Consider the following 13,463-nt stretch of genomic DNA (forward strand, 5'->3'; position numbering starts at 1 on the left):
AGAGGGCCTGCAATTAGCGTGCTGGGGGTAAGGCCGTGGCGGCTGGTAACGCTCGCCTGTGGCAGGGGGATTGCTTCACCGCCCATCTTCCTTCCTGCCAGCCCCACGCGTTCTTCCTCCCGCTTGCTCTCTCTGCAAAAGCCCTGCCCGGGCTGGACGGGGTGAGCAGAGCAAGAAGAGAGAAAAAATAATCAGCAGATCCTTCTGCAAGGCTTTTTGCTGCCTGTTTATGGCTCTTGATGGCTGGGGATGGGACGTGCTAGCATCTTCACCCCCGCGGTGTCTGTGAATGGAATCCTGAAGTAGTGCTGGATCCGAGCAAGGAGGTGGGAGACAGCGAGGGGAGGGTGCTTTGTAAAACTTTATTTAGAAATATTCTTGATATATTCATTATATATATATATTTATATATACACACACATTACAACAAATGTGTTGTCTAAATAGCACATCCACAGTGGGTCAAGACTGAGGGTACCAGGTCTGGTTACTTTCATTTCTGCAGAAAAAATGCAGAAATCCAAGAGAAGGGTGGCAGAGAAAGGGGTGGGGCTGGAAACACCACCACCCCCCACCCCCACCACCACCCCCCAAAATGGTAAGGCAGGAATTCACTCACGCGGTCATGACATTGCCCCAAAGCGCTGTTCCCAGCAGAAAACAGAAGGCAATGGTCCCCACAGCGAGAGATGAAGCAGGCAGGGGGAGAGGTGGGCAGGGGACATGTACCATTCAAATCACAATTGAAGTACAACTGTACATACCCCCGGAGACCTACAGCACACTCAGGATGCTGAGTGCTACGGAGCAGGCACGCCTGTACATGGGGGCTTTAGGGGGGGTGCCACCAAGGTTGTACCATTTTGCCAACTGTTCAGATACCAAAAAAAAGAGGTTTTAGATTAATGACATTGTGGGGAATAAGGAATTTCTGAGTGTCAGGGATTCTTTTTTTTCCCTTGCAACAGTTCAATCCAAAGGGTGTAGAAGCCTCACCCACCCCAGCCTGGGCTCGTTTCAAATGCTGAAAACCTTTACCTGTGTGACAGCATCACCCTCATTTCCCAGAGGGCTCCTACCTGTCAGCCCTCACCACCTACCTCTCCTACCCCTGGCATGTAGAGCAGCCCAAACCTCTTCCTCAGCATTGCACCATGACCTGCTGTCACCTCTCCCCTGGCCAGCCCTGGGGGTAACCCCTTTTAGTAAAAACTCCCAGAACAGATGATCTGGACCCAGGAAGGTCTTTTCTCCTTTCCCCCAATTTAAAGCTGGTGCTTTAGAAGTATTTGTGATCTATGCTGGAAACCTTGGGCCAGGACCCCTTCCCAGGCAACTAATTCCACCTAATGTGCCAACCTTCCACTTATTATTTACAAAGAGGCATTAAAGCAAGTGGGAATGGAAATGGCAGGGCTCTGACTTAAGCCAGGAGGGGCTTGCAGACCACCTGCCAAAATCCTCTGTGTTTCCTTGTACCTCGGCACCCCTGAAAAGGAACAAGAGCAGTGGAAGTGTCCCTGCTCAAAGGACATTTTCCCTTCCAAAGGATGTTTGTGGGTATTGGGGTAGGGTTTTTTTTTTTACTGTAAAATAGTAAATATTTCTGTGCCTTGACATCTCTGCAGAGGGAGACGATGAGCTTGGGGAAACTGCTCCATCAGGCATCAGGTGTTGGGGTGAGAGGTGGGCCTGATGCAGTGATGATGGCATGATGTGGTCATCAGCTCCCAGCCATTGCAGCAGCAGCAGCCTCCTGCTACCCAGTCCTGTTTCCCAAATGCCCTCCCTTGGGGGGGCAGCAGGGATCAGAGGATCAGCTTAGTGGTAGGGATCAAACTGTGCACCAATCTGAGCACTCAGGAATGGAGGCTAATCCCACCACCGCTTTTAGTGCTTCCCCAGAAGATTTGGAGAGGTTGTGGGCTCCTACCACCCTCAAGCAGACGAGGACTCTCCTAACCCTGGATTACATCCAGCACTGTAGTCCAGCCTTCTGGCATTGGCACATCTGAACCACCACCACCACCATTTTCACACAATAAAACCCAAAAAATGCAAAGCATACCATTAAAACCTTTTTATAACCCTATGTACACACACACACACACTGTTGATGCATCATCAACTCCTTTTGCTTCTTTTTCTTGTTGCTTTTGGAATTGAAAAATCCTCCAGTCCAAAGGGATGCTTCACTAACAAATACTTTGTTTTGTTTTCCCTTACCAATTCTGAAATTCGTCTTCCTCGAGAGAAGCTCCAGCCCTACAGACCCTGCTGGGAAAACTCCAGTAGACCACGACAGGCTTGGAGCTCACCTAAGGAGTGTTACCAGCAGAGGAATCAGGGACTGGGAGGGCAGCAGAAAAACACCTATGTACCTTTTTGTTCAGTGGATACTGCATGACAGTGTTGAACAGAAGTAAGCCCACATCATAAATACAACAACCCCAAATGATGCAAAGTTAGGTAGAGGGGAAAGAAAGAAAAGGGGAGGGGGGGGGGGAGGGAAGAAGAAGAAAAGAAAAGGAGAGAAGAGGAAATAGTCTTAATCCTTTTAATAGTTCTTTTTGCTGAAGGTATTTTTTTTTTCACCCCTTTAAAAAGATACAGTCAAAAACTCTGGGACGACAGGAACATGTGGCCCCAGCTCCTGCCACAGGCTGTAGAAATGCTGCAGCACTGCAGGTTTCAGCAGTCTCCAGCGCCACACGGAGCTGGAAAGCGTCGGTGGCCTCTGTCGGCAGTGAGAAAGGAGTTCAATGCCTCAACCAAGCGACTGAAAAGCGACAGCTGTCAAACGGTCTGAAAATCCTCTAAATGCTGGAGAGATGCTGGCCACGTCTCCTTCCCCTCTCCAGAATCACAATCACGAGCAGTATGTACAATGAAGATGACTTCAACGCTTTTCTTCTTTGTACGATCACGTACCTAAATACCGAATGTCCATCTGGTTTGGTCTTGTCCTTGGCCAACATGCCAGCCGCTCCACCCCGGGCTGGGGAGGACAGGGAGCCCGAGCTCCTGGGGAAAGGCAGAATCACAAATCCCACGGGAGCAAGTTCCAGCATCTGCGCGCTCAGGTCTCACCTCCCCACTTGATACTTCGGGAGCGAGGCGGAAGGTCATCACCGCTGTGCGTTGCCTTCTACGGGGAGAATGGCGTGGTGGAGGCTCCGCGTGTGCTTGGAATCTAGGCTTTCATGCTCTTCTGTGAAGCTGTCTGGACTTGCTGCTCCATCTAAAGAACTTCCACAGCTAGAGTTAGGTGACAACATGTCCTGCAGGAGGTCTTCCTGGACTATCCCAGAGTCTTTGTTCGCTTTGCCCCTTTGGTTTCCTTCTTCTTCCTGGTCGTTGAGCAGCTTGGCGAGGAAGTTGATGTATTTCATAGCCAGGCGCAGGATCTCGTTCTTGCTCAGTTTCTTGTCGGGCGGGTGGGTGGGGATGAGCTTGCGAAGCTCTGCGAAGGCTCCGTTGACGTTCTGCTGCCTCCACCTCTCCCGGCTGTTGGTAAAAATGCGACGCACCACCTTCGTGTGAGGACCTGCGATGGAGAGCGTGCAGAAGCGAGAGCAGAGCGTTAACAGGGCCTTCAGCGCGTTGCTGAACAGCTCACCCTTCCCCACTTTAACCAACTTACTGCAGTGGCAACAGCACGGCAGTGAAACAGTTTCCAGCTCACCTGATGAGCTGAGGTTGCATAACTTCTGTTCAACCCAGTGGAAGGGAAACATGAAGTTACAGCTTTTTAGGTGTCTCCTGAGATGCCTAAATTAGAATCATAGAATCAACAAGGTTGGAAAAGGCCTCAAAGATCATCAAGTCCAACCTTTCACCAACCTTTCACCCAAGACCTCATGAGGAAAGCTTAGACCATGACAGATATACTGAAGCTTGCTGTGTTATTAAGGTATCTCAGATGATCAACAAGGTATCTCAGTGTCTTATTAAAAGCCTATCTCACCAGATGATTTTCCTTCCATCATAAAAGTGCCTTAAGGATATAACATTGGGAAGGCAGCTTGAGCAGAGTCTTTTGACAAGTCTAAGATCCAGAGATCTTCCTTGAAGCAGGCAAGATTCAGAGCTGATAGAGACCATGGGATTGCCACCAGACTTCTGGGTGGTTTGCATGAAACAAGGTAGATCCCTATTTCAATGAGGACAGCTGGCAATGCAGCCCAGGGAGTGAAAGCAGAGTCCCTGCTGGAAGGGTGATCATGGGTGGAGGATGAAGCAGTTTCACAGCTGACTTGAGGAGCACCTGCTCTCTCTGCACATCAGTGCTGCAGGGGAAAGGCTCCCTAGCTGACACTAACTGGGGAAGGAATTCTAAATTGCTACAGCTGTCCATTTGGTTCAGTTACATGTGATCCCTGTAATTTTACAGCCATATTCCTGATGGGACATGTTAAACAAGATGGACACACAAAACACACCAATCCTCCTTTCAGATCACTAGGCTAACTCCTGTTGGCCTCTGTTCTAAGGGAGACCAAAAAACATGTCTGTCTGGAAGACCTGTGCTGCAGGAATAGCAATGCTGGAAGTCAGGACTGCAGGCCCTTGGGAAAACAGTACATGTAAAGAGACACTACAATAAGATGCTTTTGTCATGAACAACCTTTTAATCCACACCTCTAGAAGACACCAACAATGGAAAGACACAGTGATCTCATGAAACTGTAGGAGAAAGACCATGGCAGAAACCCCATAGGATGAAGACAGGGTGAAGATCATCACAAAGTATGAAGCAAAGACTTGCAGACACCGCATTGGTGATTCTCTCCCCTGTAACCCTCACTCTGAGACACTTGCCTAACTATTTCCTTCTGGCAGGAGCAAGTCCTGGGCTGTAGCAAGGAGCTTAAATCACAGCTCTGGCATTACCCAGTGAAACCAGCATCCTGGGAGTCATTAAAACATCATTATTCATTCTTATAGAGCAAAACTCTTGGCTGCTTTGACTGCTGCAGAGCAGCCAAACAGATGTGATTTTAGAGACATCCAAGTCAGGCTGCACCTTGACAGACCCTACCTGGCATGATATGTTCCAGTTGATTGACCACCATCATACTTCCCTCCCTTCAGGGAGAACTGAGACCCTTTGGTCCAATGCATCACACAAAAGTATTCCCCACTGCAGAGTTTGTATGGGACACTCTCCCAAACAGCCACATTAAAGCTCTCAGCTTCTCCAGTGTGTGAGCAACCATATACAACTCACTTCTCCTCACAGTGTGCTCAGGAGCAGGGAGTCCCCCACAACTGCTGAGTCCCTGGGAGAAGCTGAAGCATATTAAAATGAGAAGCTCATCTCTGACCTCCAAGATCCCAGCCCGATGCTTAAGTGAAGACTTCTTTTCACTCCCAAACAGCACATAAATGCCTTTTGTATGAATTTATGTGTTCATGGAAAGGGAAGGTTTCTTGTCCCTGATGTGCACAACTCTCTGTGCCATGAGGTCAAGGAGAAGGTGGTGGGGACCAAGGGGACCTCAACACCACAAGTCTGTGCTGCACTACCAAGAAGGCAGTGGAGACTGTGCTGCAGCCTGCTACAGTAATACAACGGTTTCAACACTTAATTGTTCTTGCCAGACAAGGCAAAGCAACCATCCTCGAATCCAGAAGGAGATGCAGCCTGAAACCTTTTTACTCCCATTAAGGGAGTGTAAGGGTATAAGAAAAGCACCTTGGATACAGTTTATTGGGGAAAAAAAGGCAAATGTCAGAAGGCTTCTAATCTTCACAGGCTTCAAACGTGCACTTCTATTCACTGAAGGGCTAACTGTTGAGTAAAAGGCATCTATTCATAAACACATCAGAAACCAGACTGAAAAAGAGCTCTTCGTTTTCTTCTGGGGCACCCAAACCGAGCTCCAGTATATACAGCACAATTTCTAACATCATTTGAGGTTTTGATTCCTGCATCAACTGAACTGAATATAAATATATAAGAAAAAGCTCAGGGTTTTGGACAAAAGATGTCAAGCAATGGAGACATTTTAAATGCCCCATAGCAGAACAGATTTGTTTCTCATAGAGAAACTTGCCTTGTAATTAATTCAAGCAATAGGTTGAGAATTTTTGCCTGGATTTTGTTCTAATTGACTGATGGATGCTTTTTCTTTTAGTTGCAATTAAGGAACTGAGAAGAAAAAAAACTAATACAAAGATGAGCTTCCAAAGTTCCACAATGCCCTTGCAGATACTTCTTCTGCATTTTTATCTCCATTTCTATCTGTTTTTAAATAAATTATTCAAGGCACCAAACTTTCCCCAAAGTGGAGGTGGGGGGAAGCCTGCCACTCATTTCCTGACAGAGGAAACCGAACACCAAGTACCCAGCAAGACCCTCCTGCCCTTCTGCTGAGGACCCTCCGAAGCAGTGGTTTTGTGAGCTGCAGTGTCACCATCACAACCCTGAGCAAAGCCCAGCAGAGCAAGCAGGCATGAGATGCACGTTGCTACAAATTGCTCCTGTTCAAACAGCATCATCTGGACCTATTTTCCCCACACCAAAAAAAAAAAAAGCCAACCAAAAACCAATTCTGAGGCTAGTCTTGGAAAGAGGCTGAGCCAGAACCTGCGGGACTGGACTCAATCTATATACCTGTATTAAAGCACGTATACAAAAACTTGGTTACAACCGAGTATCTCCAAAAAAACCTTGATTACAACCAAGTATGTCTGTAATCCTTACTATCTAATTCAACAGCAAGTCAAAAGCTCTAGTCAGCCACCATGATTTGATGGACTTTGGGCAGCTAAGCCTCTGAATCGAAGCCCAGACAAAAAGATCTTCTTGTGCCGGGGCTTGAGACAGTCTGTGCCCCACGGGGCTATAGGCTGAAAGGACCGGGCAGACGGAGGAGGGCAGGGATGGGGGAGAGAGGGGCTGATGAATGCAGATAACGCCTTGAGCCCGTCATTCCGTACTGAGTTATTTGGGAGTGATGTGGATTATGATTTGATCTGATTTAGGCTTATCCGGGGAACAGGGAAGGGACAGCTAGCTAGGAAGAAGGAAGATTAATTGTCTAGCGATTGAAATGCAGCGTTTACAGTCGCTAAAGAGAAAATACATTTCAATGGAACTCATTTGTAGAGGCTGTTAACTCTGCAGATAAACGGGTCAGCCTTCCAGGCTGCAGACACCCCTCTGCCTGGGGAGCCCCGCAGGCTCCCGCAGCCCATGCCTGGGAGCAGGATCCTGTTCTGCGCTCCCTGCCTTCACCTCTTGAAATTAACCTGCCAGTCCAGCAGGGATGTCAGCATCTGGGATCTCCAGCCCGACACCAGGCTATCGCCCTCCGCTCTGCTCCAGGGCTTTGCCACAAGGCGCGACATGGGGTTATTTCTTCACAGCGGGCTGCAGCAGGCTGCGGGTAAATACGGAATCAAGGGTGCAGACAGGCTGGCAAAGGGACCGGACCCCATCCTGCTGTGACCCTACAGACTTTAGCACAGGTTTAGCTTTTTGCTTCAAGGCAGTTTAAAGGCAGGTGGGATCTTTATGCTCGAGGTTGTGATCTGCATTAGGACAGTCTCCTGGCTGAAAAGGTTTGCAAACACAGCACGTCATCGCAATGGCCCTGGTCCAGCCTCTGCACTTCAACAAAGACTTAAAATTTAGTGGTTTCCTTTGGATTTAGTCTTTAAGCAATTTGCAGAACAGGGGTGTAATTAACCATACACTGGACGGCTTTGCTGCGTGACAGCAAATCCACCACCACACTGCTGGTCCTTAGTCAGGACGGACCCGGGCTCTGCTAGCACAGCTTTACCAGGGGAAGCTCCTCTGCCCCTACATATATCCTATTCGCCTGTTAGAATTTGGGGTTTAATCCCCAGCATGTGGCACCGTGCTCCTTTCAGCAAATGGGGACACCCCCCTCCCAAGACACAGTGCAGAGTCGAACATCTCTCACCGTCGGTGATCTCCATCTCGTAGGGAGAGGGTCTCCTCTTCACCCGATTGCTGCCGTACATAGAGAAGGAGTCCGGTTCACCGAAAAAGCCGCTGCAAAGGAAAGGCAAAAGCGGCCATAAGGACGCGTCGGCATTCCCCCGGCATGGCCGGGCCCCCGTGGGAGGGAAGCTCCCGGAGCAGGCGGGAAGTCGAGCTACTCCGTGACCACGGAAAGAGCTGACAGCTCACGAATCCGAGCCTGGCGTCGTGTGAACACACGACTCGCAGCCGCCCGGGGACACGCACAGGGGGACGCCAGCCCTGTGTGGACCGCGGGATGTGGTAGCCCGGGGCGCCCGGGACAGCGGGTCCTGGGCAAAGCTTACACCGTTCCCCGCGGCTTTCTGCCCCTCCAGCCCGGATCGACTCCGCACCGCAGCCTACCCTGGAGCAGGAGCTGGCAGCACGAGTCCCTGTCCCCGCTTTCTCTGTCCCTTATTGCAGGACTCATCCAAGCGCAGGGAGCGCCCGGATCACTCCGGGGATCTAATACATCTCCCGACCGGTACCGCCTTTCTTGACGGACCCGTTGCTCTGCCCGGGACATTTCTACCGTGAATATATATATATTAGTTTTTTTTTCCTAGGAACGACAGTTTTTCGTTTCGGGTTAATTCCTCCCCCCTTTCTTCCTTTGAAAAGTTGCATGCAAACCCGCGATGACTAAGCGCTCCGTGGAAGGGATGCTGATGCCGCCCCCCCACCCTCCCTCCCTCCTTCCTCAGCACCGAGTCCCTCAGCCGAACGGGGGACCCCTCGGGGACCCCCGCCGGGGCTGGGGTGGGAGACACACGGACCTGTTGATGGCGGCAAGCGGCTGGCCCAGGTTGTAGAGCATGGCCCTGCCGGGGGGCTGCAACGGCAGCGCGGGGGGACTCAGCTGCACCATGCGGGCCTCGCAGGCGGCCTCGGCTGCGCGGCACGGCTCGGCGCCCGGCGCTCTCTGCATCGCCTCCCCTGCCGCTTCCCGGCTTTTTATGTCCAAAGAGCCCCCCCGACGCACCAGCTCGATGACGGGCACGGGCACGGGGGCGGAGGGGGGCCCAGGGGAGGGCCGGCCCGCCTCCTTGGACGCCCCATTGAGCAGCAGCTGGGGGTCGGCCGGCGCCTCCATGCCCCCACGGCTGCTCTCCGGATCGCTCGTGGTCTCCGCTTCCGAGTCGTGCCGCCGGGGAGGGCGGGCATCGCGGGGGTCACTGGGGGGCGGCGGGGCGGGAGGCCTGTCCATCGTCCTGCAGAGAGAGATAGTGGTGAAGGGCGGCCCCAGCTTGGGGGGGATACCCCATCCAGGGCACCGCCCCGACGGGGTGGGGGAGCTTCAAGAGTCGGGCTTCGAAGGCGAGAAATGGGGGGAAGCAAGGGGGAGGCACTAATATCCCAAAATCCGTTGGAGTTTGGCCGGGGGGGGAGGGCAAGGGAGGCACCGATCACCCCAAAACCACCGGAGTTTGCCCGGGGGAGGGCAGAGGAAGCGCTGATCACCCCAAATGCATTGGAGTTTGCCGGAGGGACGAGCCTTGGCACCACTGCGAGAGGGTCCGGGGGTCCGTGGGGTCACACAGCCGAGCCGTGCTGTGACGTCACGACAGGGCCGAGGCGCTCCGTGACGTCAAGGAACCCCTCGGAGCAGCGGCGCCGTGACGTACCACAGCGCCCAGGCCCTGCCCGACGCACCGCGCAGGGGGCGGCAAGGCCGGACCCCACCGTGCTCCCTTCCGCAGCCGCGCTGATTTGCGTGCGACTCTACACGCGGAAGGTTGACAGCGGCAAGTGTAGCGAAACCAGCGCCCGGAGTGACGCGGTGTCTGCGTGTGAAATCATGCGGCCAAATTACGTCCGGGAAGGCTCAGCACAACCCTCCGCTCCTCTGTGGGGGAATTTATCCCCGAACTGGGGACCCCGGTGGTGTTCGCCGCCCCGTGGAAGCATCCCATCAAGGCCCTGCCCCCCAGCAGCGGCCTCAGTTTGAGGGTTGACCGCCTCTCCTCCCGTTTTCGTTTGTGGTTATTATTTCTAAAACACTGAACTACACCCGAAGCCACTTTTTCCTTTGAGGGAGGGGGTTAAAGCAGCCCATAGCGGAGTCAATACCCCCGCGTACTCGGCGCCGCAGGAAGAAGGAAGGGGCCCGGCGAGGAGCAGCCCTCCACCCGCGGCACTCATTGTCCCGCTTCTGCCGTGGAACGAATACTGCCTCGACAGGCCACCTCTCGCCGAGGGCAGGAAGCCATATCGCGATTATCGCCATGCTGTTTCTCCCACACCTCGCTCAATTGTGTGGTTTGTTTTTTTCCTCCTATAAATAAGAGGCTTCGCGGAGCGGGGGGCTGCCACACACCGGCTCTCCTCCCCATTCTGCTCACTGCTTTGCCTTGGGTAATATATATTTATTACAGATATAATACATATATAATACTTCGTTTTTTCGTTTCTGTTGGGCTGAATTGTGAGAGAAACCCCCCCCCTTTTTTTTTTTCCGCCATATCTCACCAATCTCTCTTAAAAAAAAACCCACACCAAAACAAAACAACCACCCAACGTAAAGCACAAGCTCTCTGCCTGTCCTCCAGCCTCCTCCCCGCCAGCCCTCTAGAAAGAAAAATCTAATTGCCTATTCCGATATTGTATAGGAAGAGATTACTCACATGTGTCATATTTAAGTAGGGACACCGCAAGTCTCTCCTGTTTCAACAAAAGCGCTCTCAGTGTCAGGCTGAATTTACTCCTCCCACCTCAAGGTACTTACGACTTTACAGAGAGGAAGGACACCCGCATCGGGATAAAACTGCTAAATCCTGGGAGGAAGAGAAGGGGGGGACAAGAAGAGGAGAGGGTGGATCTTGTGGGCCCGGACTGCCAGAGATCAGAGGGGTGCAGCGGAGAGGGAAGGAGGGGACGGCACCCCGGGGCGGCCCCCGTTTAGCGGGGACAGCGGCCACCCCCAGTGTCCCCCTTGCGCTGCGCAGCCGTGAGCCACCGCCTCGCACACGGGGGCCACCAGGCGCGGCGGCCACGGCCTGGCGTGGAAAAAAAAGAAGTCAACCCAAAAATAAAATAAATAAATTTTTAAAAAAGAAAAAATAATTCCTCTAGTTGCAGCGAATTCAGTGGGGGGTTTTGACACGTTCCAAGCCCGCTCTCCCCGGGAGGAAATCCCAGACGGAGTTGTTTTTCTCCCGATGCGCTCGTAAAGAGCGGCAGCGGCGGCTTCTTCCACGCCCGTCTGGAAAAATTTAATTCCTAAACGGGCAAATTTAATTCCTAACGGGGCCGGTTACTGGCAGCTCTCCCGGCCGAGGTGCCGCGATGGCCGGGGCCGGGTGGCCGGAGGGGTGAGCCCGCTCCCGGCCGCGTATCAACAGGAAGGCGAGGACGTTTCCCCCCCGCCGCCACGAAATCATGCAAAAAAAAAAAAAAATGCTCTGTCCTTCGTTAAAAGCGAAGTAATCCCGACGGTGACTTCTCTCGGTTTCGTTAACAAACGAAATGCACCAAGCCGCAAAAATCCCCGCAGTGTTTTGCCTTCGTTTGGGGGCGAATTCGTTTAGAAAAATGGAGGGGGGAGGGAATTAATTCCCCGCCTGTTGGTTTCTATTCCGCAAAATCCTTTTGTTTTCCAGCAGCAGATCGGCAGGAAATTTGCAGCCCAGAAACGCACCTCTCCCGCGGGCCTTTTTATAGGGAAATCACCCCAAAGCGGACGGACGGGCGGGAGGGAGCGGTATATGGGGGAGCTCCCCCCTGGAACAAGCGATCGGGCCCATAAGCGGCCAGGCCGGGTCCTGCTGTCCCCCTCCCGGGAAAGGCTGGCGGCAGCCGGGCCCGGCGGGTGCTTCACCCACGGCGGGTCCCACCCACGCCCTCGCTGCCGCAGCCCACCCCGGGGGTCCCGGGGTGGGGTGAGAAGCGCACCTCATCTTTTCAAAGAAGAAAGCGTCTCATCATCATCATCATCCACCCGGCATTGAAGAATTAATAAAAAATATCATAACCCAACCGCGGAAAAGCCTTGGGATTATTTTTTTTACCCCCTCACCTGTCACTCGATTGGGATAGAAGCCCCTCAAGTACCCCTGGCTGCCACCTGAAACCCCCACCCCCCCAAACCCCCGCTTCCCCGCTGGCAGGGCCGGATTCCTGCCTACTCACCATTTGCTTTTCATTGGGAAAAGTGAGTGGAGCCATTTTGTGGCCTACGCATCGCGGCTATATTTGTAGTAAGTGTTGGGTGGCTTCAGCTGGGTAGGCTCTAATTCCACATCACGTCCAGTTTCCTATTTAGTATGGAGAGCGGAACACTACTGCAATGTGGCCGAGAGAGATAAAGCCCCAGCAGTGGCCCGCCTGCCCTGATAAGCTTCTAAACCCATTATTTATGAAATGATTCATTATTATTTGGCAATTTTATCGAAGGAAAGCGGAAAATTATTGCAGGGATATGCATAGGAATAACTCCGGAATGCATGCCTTCTAGCTTTTTATGTGTGTGTGCTTAGATGCTCTTAAAAAGACACTGCAAAAAAAAAAAAAGAAAAGGAAAAAAATTTAAAAAAAAAAAAAGAGAGAGAGAAAAAAAAAAGAGTAATAAAAAATTGCACTGTGGCTGCCCGCATCTGAATAGCGATTCTTTATTTTAGTCCTCTTGGAGGTTATTATGCCCCTGGTTTGTTTTTTGTGTTTCGTTGGGGGGTTTTGTTTCTTTTTTTTTTTTCTTCTTTTTTTTTTGTGTGGTTTTTTTTCTCTCTTTTTTTTCCCCCTCTTTTATTTTTCCCCTCTTTTTTTCTCCTCTTTTTTTTTCTCTCTTTTTTTCCCCCCTCTTTTTTTTTCCACTCTTTTTTTCCCTCTTTTTTTTTTTTTCCTCTCTTTTTTTTTCTCCCTTCCCCTCCCCATTTATTAAATATGGAACACCTACTCCGTTCTTAATTAAATTTAATGAGCCAAAATAAATTGTTGGGAGACGCCGAGAGAGAGAGAGAGAGAGAGAGGGAAGGGGTGTGGGCTGCTTTGGGACGAGAAGAGGTAAATAAAAGCACACCAAGAGCAGATTGTTTATTTTATTTTTTAATTTGGGGTGTTTTTTTTTTGGAGAGAAGTGGTCCTATTCCCCAGCCTTCCTCCCCTCACACCTTGTGTTTTCATTGAAGGGCTAAATGGGGGGCAGCTCCCTGTCTCGTCTCCCGTACTGGGGCAAGGGGAGGCCGAGCATCCTTGCAGAGCTGGGGGGATACTGAAGGGCAGGGAACAGAGCGGGTATCCAGCCGTCAACCTTCACCCTCGAGAAATTTGGGGTGTAAGAGGAGGTTAGAGCTCGATGTCGGGGTCAGGGCCAAGACTAGAGAAATGGGACCTATGGAAAGGAAGAAAGGACCCTCGGCCGCGCCCGTAGCAGTTCGGGGCAGCCAGCGGGTTTGGAGGTCGGCGCAGGCTGCGCGCCCCGTCGAGGCTGGGGGTCGGCCCGGCCACGGCGGGTTCTGGGGGAACGGGG

At 51.8% G+C, this 13,463-nt stretch overlaps 1 protein-coding gene across 4 annotated transcripts; it reads right to left on the minus strand.

Annotated features, from left to right (window-relative positions):
- Positions 1-2,543: 2,543 nt before the first annotated feature.
- TAL1 (TAL bHLH transcription factor 1, erythroid differentiation factor) lies at positions 2,544-12,285 on the minus strand. 4 transcript variants are annotated; one of them, XM_068163855.1, is made up of 5 exons: positions 12,128-12,285; positions 10,624-10,660; positions 8,776-9,210; positions 7,938-8,029; positions 2,544-3,547 (listed from the first exon to the last, which is right to left on the minus strand). In XM_068163855.1, coding segments are annotated over exons 2-5 (948 nt in total). In that variant the 5' UTR covers positions 10,626-10,660; positions 12,128-12,285; the 3' UTR covers positions 2,544-3,128. The 4 variants fall into 4 exon arrangements, with proteins under 4 accessions (XP_068019956.1, XP_068019955.1, XP_068019954.1 ...); XM_068163854.1 differs by having other exon boundaries at positions 10,624-10,773; positions 12,128-12,284; XM_068163853.1 differs by lacking the exon at positions 10,624-10,660.
- Between the last annotated feature and the right edge of the window lie 1,178 nt (positions 12,286-13,463).

This window comes from Melanerpes formicivorus, unplaced genomic scaffold, assembly GCF_026170545.1.
Source record: "Melanerpes formicivorus ecotype bairdi unplaced genomic scaffold, bMelFor1.0.p_v2 SCAF_75, whole genome shotgun sequence".
Taxonomy (NCBI): domain Eukaryota; kingdom Metazoa; phylum Chordata; class Aves; order Piciformes; family Picidae; genus Melanerpes; species Melanerpes formicivorus.

Coding starts and splice junctions, on each gene's coding strand:
- TAL1 (XM_068163853.1), bottom strand. Junction 8,030..8,775: donor CCGCTTGCCGCCATCAACAG/GTCCGTGTGTCT, acceptor TTTCCTTTGCAG/CGGCTTTTTCGGTGAACCGG. Junction 3,548..7,937: donor CGAGATGGAGATCACCGACG/GTGAGAGATGTT, acceptor TCTCCATCGCAG/GTCCTCACACGAAGGTGGTG.